This window comes from Vulpes lagopus, chromosome 2 (genome assembly GCF_018345385.1).
Source record: "Vulpes lagopus strain Blue_001 chromosome 2, ASM1834538v1, whole genome shotgun sequence".
NCBI lineage: Eukaryota > Metazoa > Chordata > Mammalia > Carnivora > Canidae > Vulpes > Vulpes lagopus.
The window spans coordinates 71222334-71246622 of NC_054825.1; the positions used below are offsets into that span (position 1 = coordinate 71222334).

The 24289-nt window shown below is 45.9% G+C and overlaps 1 protein-coding gene across 2 annotated transcripts in view; it reads left to right on the plus strand.

Moving 5' to 3' along the window:
* FRMD5 (FERM domain containing 5) overlaps positions 1–24289 on the plus strand; it is a 334543-nt gene that overhangs the window by 266317 nt on the left and 43937 nt on the right. For both annotated transcript variants that reach the window (XM_041743232.1, XM_041743233.1), the window contains exons 2-7: positions 334–438; positions 5453–5495; positions 5728–5806; positions 14594–14691; positions 16786–16909; positions 19860–19947. In XM_041743232.1, coding sequence (XP_041599166.1) covers positions 334–438; positions 5453–5495; positions 5728–5806; positions 14594–14691; positions 16786–16909; positions 19860–19947 — 537 coding nt within the window. The remainder of the gene's footprint in view (positions 1–333; positions 439–5452; positions 5496–5727; positions 5807–14593; positions 14692–16785; positions 16910–19859; positions 19948–24289) is intronic.

Genomic DNA, 24289 nt, shown 5'->3' on the forward strand with positions numbered 1-24289 from the left:
TCTCACTTCTGTGACACCTTTGTGGAATGAAGGATTCTTGGGCTCCTTTCAGGTGCAAAAAGCTCAGAAATCTAAAGACTATCTAATGCATCACAATATGGAAGACACAGTTACAGATGCATGTCCTTTTCATGTCTTCATCCAACTTAGAGATGATCTTTAAGTAATCTCTAGGCCCAGTGTGGGGCTGGAACTCAAGATCTTGATATCAAAGGTCATATGCTCTATGGACTGAGCTAGCCAGGTGCCCCTAAATGACTTTTAATGACAATCAAAACAAGGTTACACTGAAGAAACCCTATAAGTTTTCAATGGAGCTTGCTTTCTTTGCAGAGAGATGCCAAAGGCCAGTACCTGTTTGACCTTCTTTGCCACCACCTGAACCTTCTTGAGAAAGACTACTTTGGGATCCGCTTTGTGGACCCCGATAAGCAGCGGGTAAGTCAATATTCAAAGCACAAATGGAGGAGAGGGTTGGTCAGTAGCCTGAGTCCTTGAAATGCCACTCATACTCTTCAGTTTAGCCTCAGGAATCAGGGACCACCCAGGCCCTGCAGTTGAGTGTCACCTCTTCAGATCATGTTATGAGATCTGGAAGCCACGTTGGCAGAGCTCACCTAGTGTGGCCCCTCGTTTCACGGATGCTGAGATGGCAGCCTAGAAGGTTGATGTGATCTGCCCAAAGCTGTCCAATAGGAGGCAGAGCAGCTGGGCTGGTGTTATGGTCTTAGAGCACAGGTCACAGGCTGAGCCTTTCCCACCTCCTTTCTAGTAAATGAGCTGAACCATACAGTTCCTCCTAGAAAGGACCTCACTTGAAGTGTCACACCAACCCAGTTTGGGCAGGACAGAGATGGAGCCAAAACTAATAGGGGCCTTTGAGCATCTTGCAAATGCAGCAGTTCCTGTTCTGTTCTACACAGTGTGGCTGGTGCTACAGACACAGGGCACATTCCAGACAGGTATGAGAACAGGTCCATTACCCCCAGGCCCCAGGCTCCCTCTCAGCTTCAGCTCCCTTGATGCATCTCCTCCCTGCTGGGGCCCTCCACCTATACAGTCTCCCTGCCCAGAACATTTCTTCTCTTTCCTCACTTCTCCACACTCCACTCTAGCTGGCTCCACTATGGCTAACTCCTTCTCACATGTCATGTCTCAGTTTAGACTTTTACTTCTTCCAGGGATTCTTCCCCAACACCCACTCTGAATGAGGGGCCCCTCCTATGTGCCCCATGTGCCCTGTACTACCCCTCCTGTAGCACTTACTATGTCATGTTGTAGTTGCCTGTTTGATTATCTGGGCAAAAATGTCAGTTCCACAATTGTGTGCATTTTCTCTCACTCAGCACTATATCCCATAGAACTAGCATAAGGCCTAGAATGTAGTGGACGTTAAGTAAATATTTGCTGGAGGAATGATGAGTGGGTGAGTTAATGGTTTAGAATGCCAAAATTTCCCTCTCCCCTTGCCCAGCTGCTCCACCAGCAGACACCTGCACTTCCTCTAACTTCTTTTCATCAGCTCTTTCCTTTCTGTGGGCATGTATTCGCTGGTACCCCCCCTCCGCCACTGAAGTGGGAAAGTATGCAGAAACATCCAGGCCTGTGTCTCTCTTTCCTATACCTCTGCCCACCCGCCCTCCCTCCCCCCTCCCTCTGGTCTACCATCCTCCAAAGACATTATCAGCACAAATCCCAGAGGGTCCCCCTTTCATGGGTCCACTGATTTTCTTCACAGCTCCAAACATGCGTTCTGTCTCTTCCCACACTAGGGGCCTCAGAGCCCCCAGAAGGCACAGCCCCCCACAATGTCCAGGACCACAGATAACAAATGAATGGATATACCCCTCACCATGCCAGAGTCAGTGTTGTTTTGATCTTTGATGCTCTGAGTCTCTGTGTCTCTAGGTCACATTTAGAGTTTTATGCTGAACACTTCAGCCTAAAGAATCCAGGGACACCTGGATGGCTCAGTGGTTGAGTGTTTGCCTTTGGCTCTGGTTGTGATCCTGGGGTCCTGGGATGGAGTCCTGTATCAGGCTCCCTCTGGGGAGCCTGCTTCTCCCTCTGCCTATGTCTCTGCCTCTCTGTGTGTCTCTCATGAATAAATAAATAAAATCTTAAAAAAAAATAAAAAGAAAGAATCCAAAGGACTATATTCCTTTCTTTTGACAAGCCTTGTCCTCTTCACTGACATATTATGGTCCTCCTGGCTCAGTAGAAGTTTGAGCATCACCACTGTTTAGGAAGTAGTGTCAAGGTCCGCCCCTTGCCCTATGAAAGCTTTACTGCCTTGACATAGACACTGTCCTTACTATAGAACATAGTATAAGATCCCAAAAGTGCCATGATACCAAGAAGCTACATGCCCTCACCTGTTGTAGTATCCATTCACCATATAATGATGCACTATTTTTACAAGGGGGTTTCTTGTTTGTTTAAGATTTTATTTATTTATTCATGAGAGACACAGAGAGAGAGGCAGAGACACAGGCAGAGGGAGAACCAGGCTCCCTGCAGAGAGTCCAATGCAGGACTCGATCCCAGGACCCTGGGATCATGACCCGAGCTAAAGGCAGACACTCAACTGCTGAGCCACCCAGGTGCCCCATGTTGTTTATTTTTTTGGTCTGAGCTGTTTCTTCTTAAGTAGGAAAGCCAGTTACAGCAAGTTCTCTTCATCTCCCAAAGAAAGTGGCTCATGAAGTAAAAGGAACATGGTATATCCTCGTTATTTTCTAGTTAGGTCAAAATGTGCTTGAGAACATAAGAGAGTACGTGGAGGGGATAAAGATCAAAAGCAGGAGAAGACAGAAAAATGTAAAGAGATGGGAAAAGGAGAAATAAACATGTATGGGGTGGCTCCTGTGTGCTGGGCTCTGTATTGAGCATAAACCTACTGAGCATAAGCCCATGTATAGTGGGCACTGAACTGTACCAGGCACTAAGCTAAGGGCTTCCCATATGCTCTTTACTCCTTACACAAATAAGACAGGTATCAAGACAAGTCAAATATCCATTCTCTGGATGAGGAAATAAAACCTCAGGTTAGGCAGTAACTTGGCCAAGGCATGTGGCACTGCCAGTCTCCAGCTCAGAGCTATCTGATGCCAGGGTCTGTGTGCTTCCTAAGGTTCCATGTTGAATCCATACCTAATAGTTTCTGAAGTTGTATGACTTTATTGACAGGTTAAGGAGAGCAGAGAGGCTTGGAAAGGTGCTTGAGAGTTGTGGGAAAATTGTCACCCTAGATCTACTGACTCATGGGAGAGATGGGTGGGTAAGCTCTCTGCTCCCTTAGGTTGTGAGGCCCTAAAATGTACCTTTTCCCTGGGGCACCAGCACCCAAGCTCACATCCACCCCTTTACTGCCTGCTCTGCACAGGTCCCCATGGGGTCTGGGAACTCCCGTGGTCTCTCCTGGAGGAGCTGCCCTCACTCCCCCATTCCTGGCTCAGGCCCAGGGCTCCAGGCTCCTCTTAGCCTCTCCTTTCAAGCTTCCAGAGCCTACAGATTGTGCCACGTTGGCCCGATGACCCAAAAACAGGTGGAAACTCCCCTCTCTGACCCTTCTTTTCTCTTCTCCTGACCCTCCCTCCCCAATCTCATGTTATCAGTTTGCTAGTGATTGTAGGACCCAGATTTAGCTAGACCTCAGCAAAAGGTAAGTAACTCTGGCCATCACTATGTTTTTGGGATCCTGGTTTCTCTTGATTTCTCTCCTAGACCCCTTAAAATCTCTCACAAGCTGTGACAGCTTCCCCCTCCCCTCCCATCACTCTGCTGTCTCCTCCAGCCTCGCCTTTCTTGAGTTCTCACTGAAGTCCTTTTCAGCTCTGGCCAAGGGGAATAGCCTTTTTGTCGTTCAGCTCCACCTACCCTCCGCTGAGAGTATCTCACAGTCTTCCCTTGTACTCTCCTTCTTCCACTGGTTCTTTATTTTAATCTAGCAGACAGGTGCCTGGGGGGGCATTCTGTTTACTGAGCCCCAGACACTTGCTATGTTCTCCTCGCTGTACACAACTCCAGTGTGCTCCCGTCAGACGGGCCTCCACCTTCACAGGCTCAGCCTCGAACCCCGGTTGTTTCCATGCAATTTCATCTCTTGCCTTTGCTTCCATGGGAAGCCAAGCCGCGGTGGGCCGTGTAATGTGAGAAGGACCTCTTAACCACATTGAGTGGCTATAATGAGTTGCCAGCCTCGTGGGAACTCAGATCAGAGGAAGCAAGAGAGCAGAATGTCAGCCCAGATTATCCATGTGGAGCTGACGGAAGAACTGGCTCTTAGTGGGTCCATTAACTGCATGACCCAGGGCCTAGCCCAGAAGGTGAGAGCTGGGAATTGCGGGAGGCCAGGAGGCTGTCTGCACGGCCCTGGCTGCTTTCCTGCCAGAGGGATGATTCTGCCAAGATGTTACACTAGATGGAAGTAGCCAGAAGAGAGGGAGGGGTGGACCCAGAATGGACCCACTTCTTCGCCTGTTTGATAGCTGCATCTTGAACACTGTCCTAGGCACTGGTGGGTGACACCGTTTTCTGCCTTCACAGAGCTAATAGTTTCGATCTACTTTCAGATAATCAAATCCCAAGTAACAGCAGTTGTAGCTCTCTGCAAACCGTCAAATTTCCTGATTAGCATAAAAGCAACAGACATCAATAATGCATTTTATAAAGCATCTGTGAAGAACTGGGAAACAGTTATAGAATGACCTCATTGCTTCCTTCCTACAAACATAAGTACCATGGGAAAAGATGTATTGCTACTATATCCTGCCTCTACAAAAATCCAAGGGAAAAATGATACTGTTCTACACTTTAGTTGTGGTTAGTTATCTTATGAGACTGAGATTTTAAACATCCCTGATGCCAAGGAATCCTGAGAATGTATGCCCTAACACAAGGGTTGGCAATATTCTACTCAAACAAAGATGGAGTATACACCAGCCATCCCTGCCGTCTCACCGATTTATGAAATTCCACCTGTTAATACTTTCTAGAGCCACAACCAATAACCTCGGTCCCTACTGCCTACCCCTGCCAAAATATAGCTGGCACATAACACGAACACACACAACCCACTACCGTCAACATTTCCCTGCTCAAGACAGGCAGGGCTTTGTCCCCATTACACATACATGCATTCACTTGTGCCTACTGGCATGCCAGAAATATGGCTCAGAACTTTGGCACCCTACTTTGGGAAGGAAGCATTGCCAGGGAAGCCCAGAAATGGTATCTGAAGCTGGAACTCTTCCCCCTTCACAGCTGGTTCCATGGGGAGCTTTCTTCAGAAAATCCTATTAGCCTCTCTTCTCCAAGCCTACCAATCACAAACTTTGGGGCTGCTTTCACCCTGGGCTACAGTCTGTCTGGTTAGTTAATTTGGGTAAAACAAGTTAGAGTTGCTACTGCTTCTCATTAGGGTTTTCTTGTTCTGTGTTCTCTGTTTCAGCATTGGTTGGAGTTTACGAAGTCTGTGGTGAAGCAATTGAGATGTAAGTATTCTTCATGAAAAGGTGGGAAGCCTCATCCCTGGGGAGGGTGGGATGAAACCTCCCACTTTTAGTAAGTCTTGGTAATTGTCCACTGTCCTGGTATAAGTTGGCCTTAGACATGTGACGATTTTCTTATGATAGTTCAGAAGCTTGTGCGTCCCAGGGGGGAGGGAAGCCTAGTCAGCCTCAGGGAAGGGTCTTTCCTGAGATGGGCACATCTTTGTCTCTGCAGCCCAGCCTCCATTCACCATGTGTTTCCGAGTGAAGTTTTACCCCGCAGATCCTGCTGCCCTGAAAGAAGAGATAACCAGGTAAGGCTGAACTCCCCTCAACTACTAAGACCTGTTGGAGAGGATAGGAAAGGACTCTTAGATCCTCTATTTTGGAAGCTTCTAACTCTTATAAGGAAGCAATCTTCCTAAATATAGCATTACTTTTGTATTTTATTTCCACATGCTTTCTTTGCTCACCCCCTCAATAAAACTGGAACAGAGTGAGCTTCTTTCCTTCAAGGAGTGTGAATACTTCATTTAAACTAGTCATCTACAAATGGACCTGGAGTAACTAATTAATAAAACATTTTTTTTTCCTTTACCAAGGATGTGGCCACCATGGATGCTTTTGGAGAGGGTGGGTTGCTTTTGTTGGCAGTGAGAAGGGCTGAAATAGACTCCAGTGGCCTAATGTACTTAGGACATGCCAAAGTAGGACATTGAAAAGTAAGCTGGGAAATACTGAAGATTTTAAATCCAAGTGGATAAACTCCAGTGTGCTGACAGATCAAGTCCATGATAAACCCCTCATTGTGGGGATCATGTTCTATGGTGGGCAGACAGCTGCATGGAATGAATCCTATCTCATCCAGCACCACTTGAGAATAAGAAAAAACTTCAGTGCCCACATCATCCTACAAGAGAGTCAAAGAATAGAGCTTCAAATCTTCCGCAGGGTTTTGTTTATACGAGCCAATTTCACTCTAAAAGGTCTGTCTCAGAGATTCAGTTATGCTCTGTAACAGGGATCCTTAATTTTTATATCAGAAGTATCTGATTTTGGGGCACTTGGGTGGCTCAGTCAGTTAAGTGTCTGCCATTGGCTCAGGTCATGATCCCAGGGTCCTGGGACTGAGCCCCACATCAGGCTCCCTGCTCAGTGGGGAGTCTGCTTCTCCTTCTCTCTTCCTTGCTCATACTAGTGCTCTCTCTCTCAGAAATAAATAAAATCTTAAAAAAAAAAAAAAAACACCTAAATTTGACATTAGCAGAATATTGGTGTTACCTTGTAGAGGGTGGGGCCTTATATCAAGAGGTGATGTCAGGGAATCCTAGAGCTGAAAACAGACAGCTGCCAGCTCTCTACTTCCCCCTCAAAACCTTGGAGACTGCAGAGATTGGGATGAAGTTATTGCTAGTTATATAGACTCTGTCCTATAAGGCCTTGCAATCAGTCTACCTCCAGATCTTGAACTGCTTGGGAGAATTCCAAAGAAAGGAAAAAGGAAGGAAGAAGGGAGGAAGAAATATGGACTTATGTTCACTTCCTTTTTCGAAGAGCATGCCACTAGCTTTAGGTCAGATAAGAGGTGAGTTCCTCTGAGAGGAAAAATGGCAGAAATGGGGGGGGAGAAGAGAGCAAGAAATAGGACTAAGTAGTGCAAAGGAAGAAAAAAAGCAAAAAAAGCAAAAAAGTGGGACAGGAAGGAAAAGTGGCTTCTTCACATGGGCCCTAGGGGAGGTTGGGGTGAATCTTGCGGCTGAGTCGCAAGGATGAGGAAGGCTGTTTCCTCTGCATGCTTGAGGCAGTGTACACACACCAACTTGAAGCACTGAGGCCAGTGAGTGTGTAGTTACAACCAAACTTCATGCTCCTTATTGGGCATAGAAACTGCAGGTTCTGCTTGTCCACATGGAAATGGATGTGGCTCACACTTTCCTTTTGAAAACCAAGCTCATCCACATTACAGGAAGCAATCTTGTAGTTTTAGGAGTGCTAGCCCACCCTGCCCAGGACCTTCAGAGTATTTACCTCACTCTGAGCCTATCCCTCTCCCTACTACCCACTTTTCTGCCAAAAGAGATGATGATGCTAGGGCAGACCCAGAAGGCCACATTCCTGTCCACGTGTCAGGACATATTTAACACATCTTTCTTGAGAACCTAGCGCCTTGCTTCCTAACACCACACCTCAGGATTGCCTGGTCTCCACCTCACTAGACCAACAGTGGGGATGACAGGGATTATTCTAACAACTCAGTGAGCAGCCAGTGAGAGAGAGTACAGCAAACACATGGGTTTCTGATTTGATTAAAGGGAAAAAATATATGGTTATCTTGGCCCTGAGGAGGAGCTCTTGACAATACAATCTTCTATTTTTTTTCAATACAATCTTTTAAATCAGATGTTACTACATAATACTAATGTACAGACACTCCTACTCAAGCAGCATAGACCTGGAAGCTCAGATCCTATTTTTGTCACTTCTCAGCTCTGTGCCTTGGACATAAGATATTTAACCCTCAGATGCCTTATTTATAAAATGAGGAGAGTAGCAGCTACCACAGAATTGTTGGGAGGACTGACCACTACTAGGGTCTTGTACTTTGCAATACAGCCCCCAGCAAACCTTGCATTGAGCATAGACTGCCAGATTGATTATGTGGTCTGTGGACCCCCAAGGACTGTGCATGGGGCACAAGTAGTTAGCTCAGCCTTCTCTCCTTTGCTGATGTGAAAAGGCACTTCTTTTCTGATAATCTCTACTCCTCCTTTGTCCTTTTCCCCCACCAGCTAGAGTCCTAACACTTAAGCAGCTAACTTTTGAGAACTCAGAGGAAAAAACCATCCCAGGTAATCAGTCATCCAAGTCTTGGTGGCCCAGGATGAGGACCATGGTCAGGCCTCTCTCCAAGTCAGTAAACTTCAAAGGCACAGACAAGGATGTGAGCTCCTTCTCCTGCACACATCTGTGCTGAGCATCCTCAACTCTTCTCCCCTTGCTCTCTACCTCACCAGCCTTCCTTCCCCCAATGCATTTTCCAAGCCTTGTTGGGGTGTGAAGCACAGGGTGCCTGGGCCTGATTTGGACTCTTTGTGCCTTTCCCTCCATGAAGCATTATGTGGAGGCCTTGGAATTAGCCAAATCTTCCTCCTCATTCATGTCCCTGCTGATCTTGAGAGAGCAGGTACCTGCCCCAGCTTCACTCAATACTCGTAATTCATTCCTGGCTTAGAGCCCTCCTTGCCACCTTCCTGCCAAACTAATTTAGCTGTCAGTGTGTTTTTTCCTAGCAATATTGGTCCTAAATTTCAATGCCATCTCAACTATTCCCATAAAGCCAGACTGAGAGGAGGGGATGAAATAGGGAGTAAAGAACTGTGCTTCAATTTATCTCTTGGACTCTTCCCAGATGATAAATTTAGTTGCCAAATCCTGATTAATCTCTTTTGTCATTTTTTAGAGTAATAAATAGATTTTCTTGTCTAAAGACAAGGCAGAGAAAATGGGGATTAGGCACCAGATTTAACAGGGACCACAGGTGCATTAACTCTGTGGAAGGATCAAATAGTAGAAGGAAACGGAGTGCAAATGGGGCCCCACCTCCTAAGGAAATAAACTGACACATGTCTGAGTGGGGGTGCTCACAAAAAATATGAACAGAATAAATATATGCATGAATGAAAGGAGTTTATAGGTCATTAATTCCTTTGATGAACATCACTTAAGCATACCCTAGGCTAAGATGGCCTGGCAAGCGTTTTCTATAAAGGCCAGATAGTATTTTAGACTTTGTGCACCATATGGTCTCTGTCACAACTACTCAGTTCTGCCTTTGCAGTGTGAACGCAGCCAGAGACGATACCTAAATGAATGAGTATGGCTGCATTCCAATAAAATTCTATTTCATTGGAAACTCTGATGGCAGGCCAAAATTTGCTGACCCCAGACTAAGTCATCAAAAAGAACTGGGTTCAAATTCCAGGTTGTTCTTTTAACGTCCTCTGAGACAAGGCAAGCAACAGTCTCTCCAGTCAGTTTTCTCATCTAAAAACAGGGGAGGGATCCCTGGGTGGCGCAGTGGTTTGGCGCCTGCCTTTGGCCCAGGGCGCGATCCTGGAGACCCGGGATCGAATCCCACATCAGGCTCCCAGTGCATGGAGCCTGCTTCTTCCTCCGCCTGTGTCTCTGCCTCTCTCTCTCTCTCTGTGACTATCATAAAAAAAAATAAAAAATAAAAAAATAAAAACAGGGGAAAAAAAAAAACCATAGTCACCTAACAGAGTTGTCATGGGGACTGCATGAGAGAGTATGTGTTAAACCGTACACCGTGGGACCACCTGGCTGGCTCAGTCAGTACAGCATGTGACTCTTGATCTCAGGATTGTGAGTTCAAGCTCCACATTGGGCATGGAGACTAGTAAAAAGAAAAAAACTAAAAAACAGTACAGTGTGTGGCTCACATGCATTCCATAAATCATTATTATTTTGTTTTGTTATGGTTTTGTCATCTGTCTCTCTGTTGTAACGTAAGCTCCCTAAGAGCGGAGATTCTGTTTTGTTCCTTATGTATTCCCAGCACCTGTGGCAGTGCCATGCACATGTAAGTGCTCAGAACTGGACGGATGGATGGACGGGCGGATGGATGATGGGTGGGAGGGAAGGTGAGTAGGTGAGGTAGGCACAGGATGTACAGGCTCTATAGAATATTAAAAGTAGGGCAGCCCCAGTGCCGCAGCGGTTTGGCGCCGCCTGCAGCCTGCAGTGTGATCCTAGAGACCCGGGATCGAGTCCTATGTTGGCCTCCCTGCGTGGAGCCTGCTTCTCCCTCTGCCTGTATCTCTGCCTCTCATTCTCTCTCTCTCTCTGAATAAATAAATAAAATCTTTAAAAAAAAGAATATTAAAAGTAAATTTAAAGAACATCTCTGACCGCAAGGAGATGATTATAAGATTATAAAGGAAGCTAGGGACAAAGAATCTAATGAAGGAAAGTCAGGGCCCAAGTAAGAACTCTTTGGAGAAACTCTTCAGGGAAAATTAAAAAAAAAAAAAAAGAAGGAAGGAAGAAAAGAAAGAAAGAAAGAAAGAAAGAACAAAAGAAAGAAAGAAAAGAAAGAAAAGAAAGGAAGGAAGGAAGAAAGAAAAGAAAGAAAGAAAGAGAGAAAGAAAGAAAGAAAAAGAAAGAAAGAAGAAGAAAGAAAGAAAGAAAGAGAAAGAAAGAGAAACTCTTCAGGAGACGCCAGTTTTTTCCAGAGTTCAGAACCTTTCATTCTGGAACCATCTGTGGATTCATCTCCTCCCTCTGTTACCAGAAAGTACAACGCCACAGCCAATGCCTTGGGGAGATGTACATGTCACATCTCACAAAGGCAGGTTTTCCTTGGCTATCCTTTTAGGTTGTCACTTACTCTGCTTCAGATGGTCCCTGTGTTACCTCAGACAAGTCATTCTACATGAAGTCTGAACTTCTGTTTCCTCATGTATAAGATGAGAGAACTAGGCTTTTTAACTCCTATTCTGAGATTAGGTGACCCAACTAGCCTGCTCTTCAGGAGCTGGCTGGGCTGGGTGGCTCTGGCAGGCTGACCTCACCCCTGGTAACAAAGTGGCCCTAGTGGCAGTATCTCAGGCAACAAGATAGTCTTCCTTAGGCCCATGTGTGACAGGGGAGAATATGCCATGTTCTCTTGAGAATAGGTCTAGGGATGCTATGAGTCATATGGACATATTTTCATATCCAACAACAGCAAGTCATTGGTTATCTCCTTCAATGAACTAAACACAAAGCTTGATGAAAGCCACTGTGGCAGAAAAGGGAGGGGGGACCCCTAGTACAGCTCTGTCCCCTGAAGCTGATGGTCAATTCTCTCATGAGCTCACTTCTTCTTGTCTTCTAAAGCAGTGCTTTGTTTTTTAGGATGTTGACTTGCCCCCCTCCCTTTCCCTATCCTATACAGTTGCTGCTTCATTGCCTGACAATGTTCCCGTGGTCTTACCCTTGATCCCCCATAGCTGTCCTACCTCTGGAAGTCTGAAGAAACCCCACCCAGCAGTGGAAAGCCTGTATCCTTTCCAGCTCACTGGAGGCACCCACCATGGACCCATCGATAAAGATGCCTCATAAAGACAGTGGTTCTCAGTGTCAGGAGACTGAGTGGAAAGGGAGCATATCAGAAGCTCTAGCAGGGCTTTTCAAACCCAGGAGACACAGATTCTTAAGTGCTCCCCCCAGTGGATGTTCTCCTCACTGCCACATTGAGAATCATTGCCCAGAGCCTTGTTGTCCCTTTGAAATATGTCCTTTGGCAGTATGTGCTGCCCCTGAATTGTGGACAGAGAGAGGTATAGAGGGAGTGATATATGAACTCAGGACCAGAGAATGGTCATTGATTGAGGGACAAAAGTTTCACCTCCACATCCTGCCAAAGCCTGTGGGAGGTGGGAGTTGGAGCAGTGAGAGGCAAGGAAACACTCCTCACCCCTCCTCCTGCCACCCTCCTTTCCCCTCTACTCCCCACTTTGTCTACTTCCCTCTTTCCCATACGGAGGTGTGGCATTTTGCTGTGGGAAGCAGAATGAAGACAAGTAGATTTGGTAGCTCCCTCTTAATTATTCACTCTACATATGTCTTTTTCTTTCAGTTTTTCATGGCAAACACTGAGGCAGAGTGCGATTGCTGGTGGCAGTGGTAGTTAGGGTGAAGAGTGGAGTTCTTATCAACTTCCAGACTAAAGTACTTATCTTCCCTTTGGTTTGAGGAGAGCCATCATGATTTGGTTGGATTGATGCTTTCAAATATTTCTAGGACAGTGCTTCTCAAACTTTATATGTAAGTCACCTGGGGATATTGTTAAAAACAATTCAATAGATCTAGGATGGGCCATTTCCAACAAGTTCCCAGCTGATGCTGACATTCCTGATTTGTGGGCCACACTTTGAGTGTGGGCCTTAAGAGGGAAGGTTTAATTTCTCCTGCATTTGTTAATTATTTGCATCAGTGAGCCCATGCTCTCAGGTCAGAGTCACCTGCTGGTATCCCACCCCACCCTAGAAGTTACATTGTCAGTGGTCCTCCTTCTTTCTAGCATTTGCACAGGATCAAATGGTCATAGAATCCTCTATAGTATTCCACAGCCTGAAAACAGAAGCAATGGAAACCTCTAGTTGTCCAGAAAAGGCCCAACTTCTTTTTTGTTTCAGACTGATGGAGTTTAGGAGAATTTTACTACATTTCCACTATTCCCATAGAGATTCTGTACTTATCTAGGGCTAACAAAGTGCCATAAAACTTAGCTTAAAATGATAAGCATTTATTATTTCTCCATTGCTGTGGGCCAGGAATTCAGGAGTGGCTTAGCTGGGTGGCTCTGGCTCAGGGTCTCTCCTGGACTTGCAGTCATCTGAGGGTCTGACTAGAGGATTCACTTCTTTATGACCTGGTTTCAGATGTTAGACACTATCACTTCTGCTTTATTCTGTTTGTTAGAAGCAAGTCACTAAGTCCAACCTATACCCTAAGGGAGAGTTAAGCTCTGCTTCTAAATTTTTTTTTTAATTTTTATTTATTTATGATAGTCACAGAGAGAGAGAGAGGCAGAGACACAGGCAGAGGGAGAAGCAGGCTCCATGCACCGGGAGCCCGACGTGGGATTCGATCCCGGGTCTCCAGGATCATGCCCTGGGCCAAAGGCAGGTGCTAAACCGCTGCGCCACCCAGGGATCCCTAAGCTCTGCTTCTAGAAATGAGTATCAAAGAATCTGTGAGCACATTTCTAAATCCCCATAGATGCCCCAGGCCAAGGCATCACTGTGGTAGGTGATTCACTTAAGGGTTTGATATCCTTGGCTTTTGCTCTTCTTGGGGCACCTGTAAAGTTTTGAACATCAGAGGCCTACTCCTTGTAAAGACATTTCAAAAGAGAATCAACAATTCCATTCCACTGTGACTGGGTCCACCCAACTCCTTGTGAAACTTCAAAGCAGCTATAATCCAAGGAGGGCTGTATAACATAATGACCCAGAGCCAACCTCAAGAATCTTAGAGTTCTGGGCAGCCCCGGTGGCGCAGCCTGCAGCCCAGGGCATGATCCTGGAGACCCGGGATTGAGTCCCACATCGGGCTCCCTGTATGGTGCCTGCTTCTCCCTCTGCCTGTGTTTCTGCCTCTCTCTCTAGCTGTGTCTCTATGAATAAATAAATAAAATCTTAAAAAAAAAAAAAATCTTAGAGTCCTGAATTTGAATCCTGGCACTGCCACTTCCCTGCCACTTAGGCCTCAGTGTCCTTATCTTACAAAGGGGAAATAATACACTGTATGTTAATTATACTGGAATTAATTTTTTAAGGGGGGGATAATATTACCTATTTCAAAGTATTAGGTGAGAATTAGTTGAGATACTGCATATAAAGTGCACAACACCTGGACTGGCAGATGGTAAGTGCTCAATACATTATCAGCTACTATAAGCTGTTAGTCTCAAGGTCCTGCTTGCATCTGAGGTGAGAGTTTCCTCTACTTGAAGAAATGCTAGCCACAAGTTTCCTTCACAGGTGCCCCTTTTTACACCTTATTCAAATTCCGAGAGGTCCAGTTGAGCTCTGCCAATAACTGAAGGCTGTTCCACACATGGGCAAACTGTCTTGGCAAGCCAAAGGCAGAAATCTTCCTTGGGCTATTTCCTTCACTGGCCGTTCCACTTCTTAAGAAACAGCAGCCAGAATCCACGGCAGAGAAAGGCCCAGTTGGCCCCTCTCTGCTGACATGTTACTTTGTTAGCACTGAACGGGCCAAGGCTGGCTCCTTCCAAAACCCAGCACTGGAGTGGGGCACAGTGCTTTTGCCAGGAAGCACCATTTCTGTTTTGAGCTACTGAAGGAAACTGACAGGTTGTTTTGAATTGAACCCCAAATCAGTTTGGGGCAAAGTACTTGAAAGTCTTCAGGAAAATAGAAAGCACATTTGTTCTGTGGTACATTTTAAGTTTGTTGTAATGTAGTAAAAAAAGTACCCTAATGGGAATTTTGATAGGTTTATATTACAGCCTTACGTCTTTAAAGCCAACAGAGATCTCTTTTCTAGTTCAGCCTCTGTTGTCTCTCCAGGTACTTAGTCTTCCTACAGATCAAAAGGGATCTCTACCATGGCCGCCTCCTCTGTAAGACATCAGATGCTGCCTTATTAGCAGCTTACATCCTTCAAGGTAATGACTTTTGACAAGATGAATTTGCTTCTCATGCTAAGTACTGATTATATTATTTCAGTTACCACAGATGACTTACTCCTTGGATATAAACAGTATCTAACTTGAAGCAGAGTCTGAGTAGGAGGGCTTTGCCTAGACACCCCAGGTCCAGAAACCTCTGACCACTTAACCCTAAACTGTGCCTAAGGTCTTTCTGCTAGCACCTTTAGGTTACTGAGACACTGGAGAGTCATCTGGATCAATTTTTTCCTAGCCTTCCATGAAAATCTCAAAAGTGTGAAGTATCTTGGAATTCTGGTGTCCCTTTCAGAGACCTTTCCATTCAGAGTGGTCAAAATTGGAATGTTTATGAACAACAGACACGTTTCCTAGCATCCTAATAAGGTAGAGTTGAATCTGTACCCAGCTGATGACAACTGCTTTTTTTTCCCCCTGCAAAACAGCAGGAAAGGTATGCACTCTTCATCTATATGACACCTTCTTCCATGAAGTGTGGGAGCTCCGAAGTGCCACTTCTAAGACTTCTCTTAGTCCTTTGGTCCTGAACATGTCACCAGATTATTCAGGACCATAGCACTATAATCATAGTTTCCATCAAAGAATCTGAACTCTTAATTAGAAATCTGTGAACTCCAGGAAGCTACTTTGTGAAAAGAAACTGAAAAATGCTTGCCAATAAGAAACTACAGCTCTTTTGTTAAGTGTCATAGCTGCATTAAGAATGTAAAAGTCAACAAATTGTTACTTTAACTTCTGAGACTCCTGTTTTTAAAAAATCACCTAAGTAGCAAGTCTAGAAGGCGCTTGCCAACTCTATGTACCCAAAGAGGCCCCCTTCATTTTTAAAGAACTTAGTCCTAAGTGAGATTTTAAACCCCTGCCTTTCATTCAGATTTACCCTGACAACTATATAGAATTCTTTTTTTCCTTTGAAGAAGTAATTGATGTCCAATATTGATGTTTTCCATGTGGAGCTTTCTATATCAAATCAAAATAAATGACTTCATGGCTCAAGGTCACTCTGGACTGTAGGCCCAGAGAAGCTTTTAGTCTCTTGCTGAATGATAGAAATTCCCAAGTAATTTGTAAGACACAATGAGCAGATTTGTGCACAAGTACAATATTCAGCTGTGAGAGGAAGGCACATTTTCCTCTTAATATTTACTACTCCGTCAAGATTTCTCAGGCCCGGGTTGTGATTCTCACTAAGGAAGGAGAAAGGACAACCACAAAACAGCTGGCACTTTGTGACATACTTCCTCCTAACATATGCATGATGTTCCCTGTGGTGCATTTCCTGTGCAGAGGGCTGGGTTCTGATTTGCTTTGTGGAGAGTACCATGGGCCTACCACCCTCATCTCCGCAAAGCTCATGGATCTGAGATCCCAGCAGCTTTAGGGATGGACTCTCTTCCCTAAATGAGCAGAGGAGAAAGCCTTGCCCCCAGGCAGAAAACTAGGAAATTAGCCTTAGGACCTGGTGCACCGGAACTCAATGGGTAGTTTTAACCAGTCTTCCCATTCTGAGGTTCTCTTGAAGGGGCTTGACACCTGGTCAGCCCTCAATGAATATTTACTCAAATGTATTCATTTGATTTGATGCAATTGACTGAGATTGGAGTTCCGAGTTTGGGTCATGGCTCATTCATCATGTGTCCCTGCCAAAATCCTCAAGATTGAGACTTGACTTCTGATCTGGCTCAGGCCCGAGACTCTTATCTTTCTGATCAAGCTGTTTCCTGCGCTGCTACAAAGAGCATTGATCCCAGGCCCTTTTCCCACAGCTGAATGGATAAAGACCGTGCGTGATGCAGGCTTCTGCTCTTTTATTGGGGACTTTCTTGTGGTGAGCACAGAACACAAGCTTGGCTCTGGTGTCTCTGCTTAGACTTCATATCAACCCAGAGAGCACACCTGGGAAAACAAAGGGGCATGCCCTCTGCCCGACACATAGCCATGCTCAAGAGCCGTTGTTCTTTGGAAATTTGGTGTGTACTTTGGCTTTTGCTCTGTGTATTAACTTCTTGTTGCTCTACCAAGTGATGATTTACCTATCTCCACAATTGTTTTACTCTGCTTTCCTTTTGCAAGCGGAGATTGGGGATTATGATCCAGGGAAACACCCAGAAGGCTACAGCTCCAAGTTCCAGTTTTTCCCGAAACATTCAGAGAAGCTGGAAAGGAAAATTGCTGAGATTCACAAGACAGAACTCAGGTACGTGACACTCAGTTCAGGCTCAGGACTTTCTGTCCCCCATAGTCTGAATATATAAGCCCTGTGCGCTGCAGCCTCTGCTCCCACAGACCCAGTACTCCTGATTCTGGGTTGTAGCATTTTCAGTATTCCACTGATAGCCCCAGCCCTATAGTACAGGCTAAGGTTTGAGGGCAAATTATATTGTGAGACATAAAGATTGGCCTCTGAAAGGTATTTGGTTCACTAAGATAAATGAAGAGACAGAGAGAAGCACAGACTAGGGAAAAGGAAAAGAAAAACATAAAAGAAACAAAAGAGAAAACAGATGAAAAAAAGATGAGAAGAAGCACGTGAAAAAATGGGCAAGCCTCTACCTTCAGTCTGTGGCAGTGTGACAGGTGGCTTCTGGGTCAGTAGATGGGGACTGTGCAGGGTGGCCTGGTTCATAAATGCTGGGGGTGCCCTGAGAGCACTTGGTTCAGGGGCTATGTCTTCAGTTCTGTCTCACTCAACCCCACAGCCCTCACACAGAGGGAAGGAGGGGAGAAGCAGCTAGAAACAAGAGGCTTGTCCTCAGACTCTCTTAGTTTGCCCAGAATATACCAAATTCCTGAAACAGCATTAATGTATCCTTTTGCACATATAAATAGGATTTTCTACAAAGATTGATTTGGAAAACAAACAAACAAAAAAATAAAATGCACGCGCACACACACAAAATCCAGCCTGGGTGGCTCAGCTGGTTGTATTCAACTCTTGATTTCAGCTCAGGCGATAATCTCAGAGTCATGAGATTGAGCCGTGTCCAGCTCTGCACTCAGAGGAGAGTCTACCCCTCTCCCCCTCACACATGCTCTAAAATAAATAAGTCTTTAAAAATATAAAATATGTAAAAACCAATATTGTGTATGCACTCTACTTTGTGTGGCATACTAGAGCACATAAACCCCAAGCTGATAAGCTTTAAAGAAAAAGGACATATGCAACGCAGTGCTGTAAAATAAGACATACCATATTAGCATGTTACAATCTGTAAAAATCTTTTTAAATGTGTAGCTGCCTTCTGGGGGAAGGGCAATGCCCAAGGGGGAGAGGAAATATTTCTAATGTTAATATTAAGCTTCAGCTTAATATTGGGCTGGCTCCCACCCTCCCAAGGGAGTGAAGACACCTATTAGAGGTGGAATCCTACCCGCCCCCATCCCTCTCCCTCGGCAGGTGTGGCCTCTCGCTAGGAGGCCGGCTCCTCCCATCACTGTTAGGGAAATAGCGGCCCCTTGTGGTAAAGGTCAGAACAAACATGGACTGTTGAGAGCTCTAGGTTCATTCAAAGGAGATAAGGGATGTGCTGGGATAGCCAGGAGCCACTGCCAGGAGAGTGTTAGATGTCAGAGCAGTGGGGACAGATGTCTAGAAAACTAGTAGGAGACAGGGAGCCCTCGCAGGAAATGAAGCCCACTTTGAGGGTCCTGGAGGCTTGGGCCTGCTCCAGGAGTGAATGGAGCCCACAAGACCCTCCAGTTTCTGGACAGGGAATGAGGAAGCTCCCTAGAAGGGCAGTGGTGCTCAGCTGCCTCTGGTGCCCGGCCTTCTGCCTGCCACATAAACTTTTGCCAGATACCTTCCCCATGCCTCAGGTGTGCTGGTGGCTATAGAACTCTGCAGTCAGTATAATGTCTGCTTACCCAGGTTGGCCTCATCTTCATTCTGTAAAAATGTGTTTCCTTGCTGCAACTCTGACATGAGTTCCTGAAGGGCCCAGACTGTGCACTGTATTTCTTGGTAGGTTTTTCAGCAAGCAGCACAGAGGCTGGCACATAAGTGTGCTGATTGATGCCTCTCCAGAGGGACAGTATGGGGAATCTGGCCTGCTCCTCCCCGCTCTGCCTTGAATTCCTGCCCACCAGCCATCAGAGCCATCAAGTTGTGGACTTGACAAACTGCCCACCCCTCTTGCAGCAAAACCAACCCAACATCTGTAGGAGTGTGTCTGCTTCACCAGGGCTCTGGACTCTGAGGGCGCCTGAGGTGACACTGCCACTGGTTCTGTGTGGAGCTCATGAAAGCACCTGCTAACAGGCAGTTGCAAATGCAATAATGCTAAAGGCCCTTTCCTCAGATGGCTCAGCATCGGAGCTGCTTTCTTCCTTTTTCTGCTTGTTTCCTTTGCATAGTCATCACCCTGTGCACAAAAGGAGCTATTGTGGAGTCTGGGGAACTCAGCACTATCTCCTGCTGTCTTTTCACCCTCCATTCCCATGTTCCCTTTTAGTAAAGGAAGAGCGTTGGCAGCACCAGCAAGATATATAGGCCCCTTTGTATTTCAGTCTAGAGCTGATCACATACAAAAAATCCATGGCCCGCAGCCAGCTTATAATTGTGTTTTATTTGACCCTATAGTATCCGAAATTGTGTAATACCACATAAAAATCAGTATCTCTGCCTTGTTTTTAAAAGCACATCTAGCAAAGGTGGGCCCTGCATTCCTGTATGACTACAGTCATACTACAGTCTCAGAGCTAAAGAGCAGCTGCCCTCATTCAGTGGGGTATCACTCCCCAGTTTGCCAGTCACCACCACTCCCTCCTGTCTCCATTCAGTCATTATGTAGCCTGCCTCAATCTGAAGACATTCAAGTTTTTGACTCCACACAGGAAACAAGTCTTTGGAAGAACTGGAGTGTAAGACTTACTGAAATACTTTTTTTAAAAAAAAGATTTATTTTAGAGAAAGTGTGAGTGAGTGGGGGAGGAGAGGGTGGGACTCTTTCAAGCAGAATCCCCACTGAGCATGGAGACTGACACAGGGCTTGAGTTCAGGACCCATGAGATCAGGACCTGAGCTGAAATCAAGAGTCAGACATTTAACGGACCGAGCCACCCCCTGAATGCTTCTTAAGGGAGAGTTTACTGCAGGGGAATCTAGGAGAACAAGAAACCCTGAAATCATCTCATTCTCTTTATTCTAGTGGCCAAACACCAGCAACATCAGAGCTGAACTTTTTAAGAAAAGCACAGACCCTGGAGACATACGGAGTGGACCCTCACCCGTGTAAGGTAAGACCCTCATGGTCGGAGACTGCGCTGACCTTGAGCACATGCCTGCATCGGCCACTTTCAGTATCTGCTTGACTGGTTCTTTTAGTGACAGATGTCAGAAAAAAAGTCTCTCCTTTTGAAAACTCCTCTGGGTTCCATGCTGCATAATTTTGTGGTGCCACATCAATGTGAGAGGGTCCGAAGCAGTCAATCTAAATAACAAATCCAAAGCTGGGGCACCACTTTGGCAGCAATGGGTAATTTGGTGGAAATGAAGAGAGGAATGTGGAAGGCCCCCCACAAGGAATGATCAGAGGCTGCTCAGCAGACTGCCCACCCTTCCCTGACCTGTAATCTAGTTTCTTTCCAAGAGCGAGGTTTATTGACTGTAGCAGCGTAAGTCACTGCTCGGAACTGCAGTGGAGTTGCATTTAATTCCATTATGTGCCTGGGAGGGTGAGACAGGAACCAGCCAGGGAAGCTCTGCCCAGAGGAAACCTCTGTAATTGCTCACATGTGTTTGGCATTTTGGAGAAGAGCTCAAGCAGCCACAGTCACTACAGAGAACAGTGAAGACACATGGCTTCCTTCCCTCTCTGTGACTCTGTCCCTCTGCTTCATCTCTACATCCCTGTTGCTTTCACACTCCTAGTCTCTGCCTCTATTTCTCCAGATTTTTGCCTCTCCCCACTACTGGAAACCTGTACCACCAGTAAAGCTGATTCTCAAACTAATCTGAGGGAGGAAGGACATTGATCTTTTTCTTCCTAACAAGGAGACACCATAAGTTTCCAACAAAAATTAAAAGAACAGAATAGAGGGGCACGTGGGTGGCTCAGTCAGTTGAGTGACCGACTCTTAATTTTGGCTCAGATCACGATCTCAGGGTCATGGGAGTGACCCCTGTGTTGGGCTCCACACTCAGCCGAGAATCTGTTGAGATTCTCTCCCTCTCCCTCTGCCTGCCACTCAAATAAATAAATCTTTAAAAATGAGTAAATAAGTGAATGAATAGATGAATGAATGAATGAATGAATGAATGAATGAAGAAAGAAAGAAAGAAAGAAAGAAAGAAACAAACAAACAAACAAACAAACCCAGTAATGTAGGGGTAGAGCTGCATTTCCCTCGACCTCTTGGTGAAGTGATGGTGCTTTGTTCTTGCATAGAATTTGATGCTGAAACTTCAAATATGAACTTTGAGAACATTGTGGCACTCAGAAATCCTGGTCACCTTTCCCACCCCACACAGTTCCCTATCCACCAGAACAACTTACTGCCAGATAACCCCTGTGTTCTTCGGGGCCAGCACTGTCAGGAAACACATTCATGCCTGTTAATACCCCCCAAAAAAGTTGACATATGGTTATTTACAAATGAACTAGTGAAGCTTACTAAATAATGCCCTTTTATGACAGATATCGTTTAACCTCCATGGATTGCTTGTATACTATCTGCAGGAGGCCTGCATAGGACTGAAGAGAGTTCCAGAGTCAGCTAGCCTTAGCTCCAGCACTGATCTCTGGCTTTCTGGGATCTTCATAGCCTGCTCTGCATCTTGCTTTCATCTGTGTGAAAATACAGAGGGTACTCAGTGACTGGGCTCCACAAACTGCTGAGTCATTTCAGGACCTTAAAAGACAAGCTGCTCAGAGCCAGTGATCTTCATCATAAGGTGCCAGGTCACCTCCAAACCTGCCCAGTCTGGTTGAGGCCACACAGAGCATCCTGCCTTTTCAGAGTTGGGTCCCTGGGCAAGGCTGTCATCTGATAGCACATGGAGTGGGCAAGTGGTAGACAGTGAACCTGAGCACAACTGAGTGGAGATGGGGGACAATTCTCCATGGTTGCCTGAGTGGATCTGGAAGCTACAGTGGCAGCCAGCCCAGTGTCCAGCCCAAGTCCATGTGTACTCTAGGCCTCTGAGGCTCTTGGCTCAGACCCATCTTTGAGGAGTTTGTCCATCATCAGACAGACAGGCTGAAGAGGCTGTAAGAAGGAACCCCTATTCATACCAGGCACTGTGTGAGGCCCAATCCCTCATTTCATCCTCACAGCATTGACCCCCAGAGGAAGGAGAGCAGAGACATTTGTGGCATGCTTTCCATGGCAGGCCCACTGGAGTCCTTTCGCATTATTTTCTCATTGAATCCTCATGCCAGCCCTGCGAGGTGGATGTTACGCTTCCTAGTTTTTTTTTTTGTTGTTGTTGTTGTTTTTTAAGATTTTATTTATTCATGAGAGAGACAGAGAGAAAGGCAGAGACATAGGCAGAAGGAGAAGCAGGCTCCTTGTTGGGAGCCCAATCTGGGACTTGATCATGGGACTCTAGGATCATGCCCCAAAACGAAGGCAGACGCTCAACCGCTGAGCCACTCAGGCGTCCCACTCTTCCTAGTTTATAGGTAACTCCAGGAGGCCACAGTTCATAAGGGCCCAAGTAGTAGACCACGTTGAACTCAGGTCACTTGCCGTTGTTATGGATCTATAAGGAACAAAAGCCCCCAGGACACTCCCTCTGGGGAGAAAGTAGGAGTGGTCATCTCACTGGGCTTCCACTCCCTTGTTCCCAGGCCCTGTATTTCTTGCTGCTCCAGAGTCGAGGCCCTGCTGCAGACCCCACACATGGCCCCTCAGGTCGTCTCACGGGGCTCCAGATCATGGTTTCCTCAGCCTTCTGGAGCAAGGACAGTTCAGGAGCCTTTACTCTTGTCACTAAGTAGGGTTACTTTAGTGATATGCTACCAAGCACTTGCCTTAATGTTGCTACAAGGAGAGCTGGAATAAGCTGGAGCACTCAGTGTAATAAATACCGATGATTTCTATTAACAGAGAGGCAATTACTGGGCCCAGGGAATCTGGGGCACGCAGCCCTAGGGAGGACAGAAGAAGAGGAATCGTTTTGATAATTAAATGAGAGCAGAACAACACTTCAGCTGGGCTCTGTTCTCCTGAACTGATTAAGAAGCTGCTATTTTTCCTGTCTATACTGATGGTTTCTTTCTGCCCAGAGTGTCCTTGTCTGGCCCTGGGACCAGGAAGAGGAGATCCTACCAACTCTGGGTGGGACAGCTAGAGGGCTCCAGCATCTGGCTGGCTTACAGTAATACCCACGCTCTGAACTTGCACAAGCTATCCTGAGCTCTCTGCATGGCCCCTCAGCTCCCATCTCCTGATAGGAGCCCCCAGCAGAACAAGCCTAGAACTGCTGAAGGAGAATGGAATTAACCACTGGCAGCCCAGTGTTGGTATTCCCCAACTCTGACACCTCTCCAACCTCAGGAGCTACCATCATGTTCCTTCCAGGGGGTGCTGGGACTGGTTGTTTGCCCTGGATCTCCTGTAAGCCCAGGCTGTGGCTTCTTGCCCTGTTGAGGTTTATGGAGTGGTCAGACCCATCAGAGATACCCATCCTGTACTCAGCCTTATGACAAGTCTAAATAAAGGTGCTATTTTTTGAGAGCCTGCACATGCCAGACACTTACATATACATCTCATTTAATCTTTACAACAACCCTGCCAAACTGTTCTTGTCCTCATTTTAAGAACACTGAGCCTCTGAGGGACCAACTAACATGTCCAGAGTTACTGGGACTCAAACCCAGACTTGCCTGAGTCTCAATGCTGTGCTTTTTCAGTTACCCTTCACAGTCTTCCTTCTGGGGAGATGGCATTTATTTAGGAAGAAAGAAGGATTCACTAACAACTCTGATAGAGAACCTATGGTACCACTGAAATCATGAGAAAAATTTAACATTAAGTTCACCAAGCAGCTTTATGTCTGTTCTGTACGACCAGGAAAAAATTGATTTCAGCAGGATCTTGGTTAGAGCAACCATACAAATAAAATTGTCATTCCTCTGACTTTAAAATAGGATCATTACTTTCATAAGTCACCTACACTCTTCTCTAAAAAACCCCCTTCCCCATCTTGACAAGTTACCCCTGACCTCAGAGAAACAGAAAAAGGAGCAGCAACTAAAAAAAAAAAAAAAAAAAAAACCTGACTGATCAGCGACAACTTGACCTTATCCCCAAGTAGGCCCCTGATGGCTGTGTTGTGAGGAGAGTGGCAAGTTTACTGCTAAGATGAAGAACTTGACTAAAGCCACTTAAATGGCAAGTATGTGCCAGGATTTCCATTTCTGATCTTTAATGGGGTGATGCCAAGGCTCCTTATAGAGTTGCCTCCTAATTTCCACTCTAGTTTCTTTTTTTTAAAGATTTTATTTATTCATGATAGACACAGAGAGAGAGAGAGAGAGAGAGAGAGAGGCAGAGACAGAAGCAGGCTCCATCGATCCTGGGTCTCCAGGATCACGCCCTAGGCTATAGGCGGTGCCAAACCGCTGAGCCACCG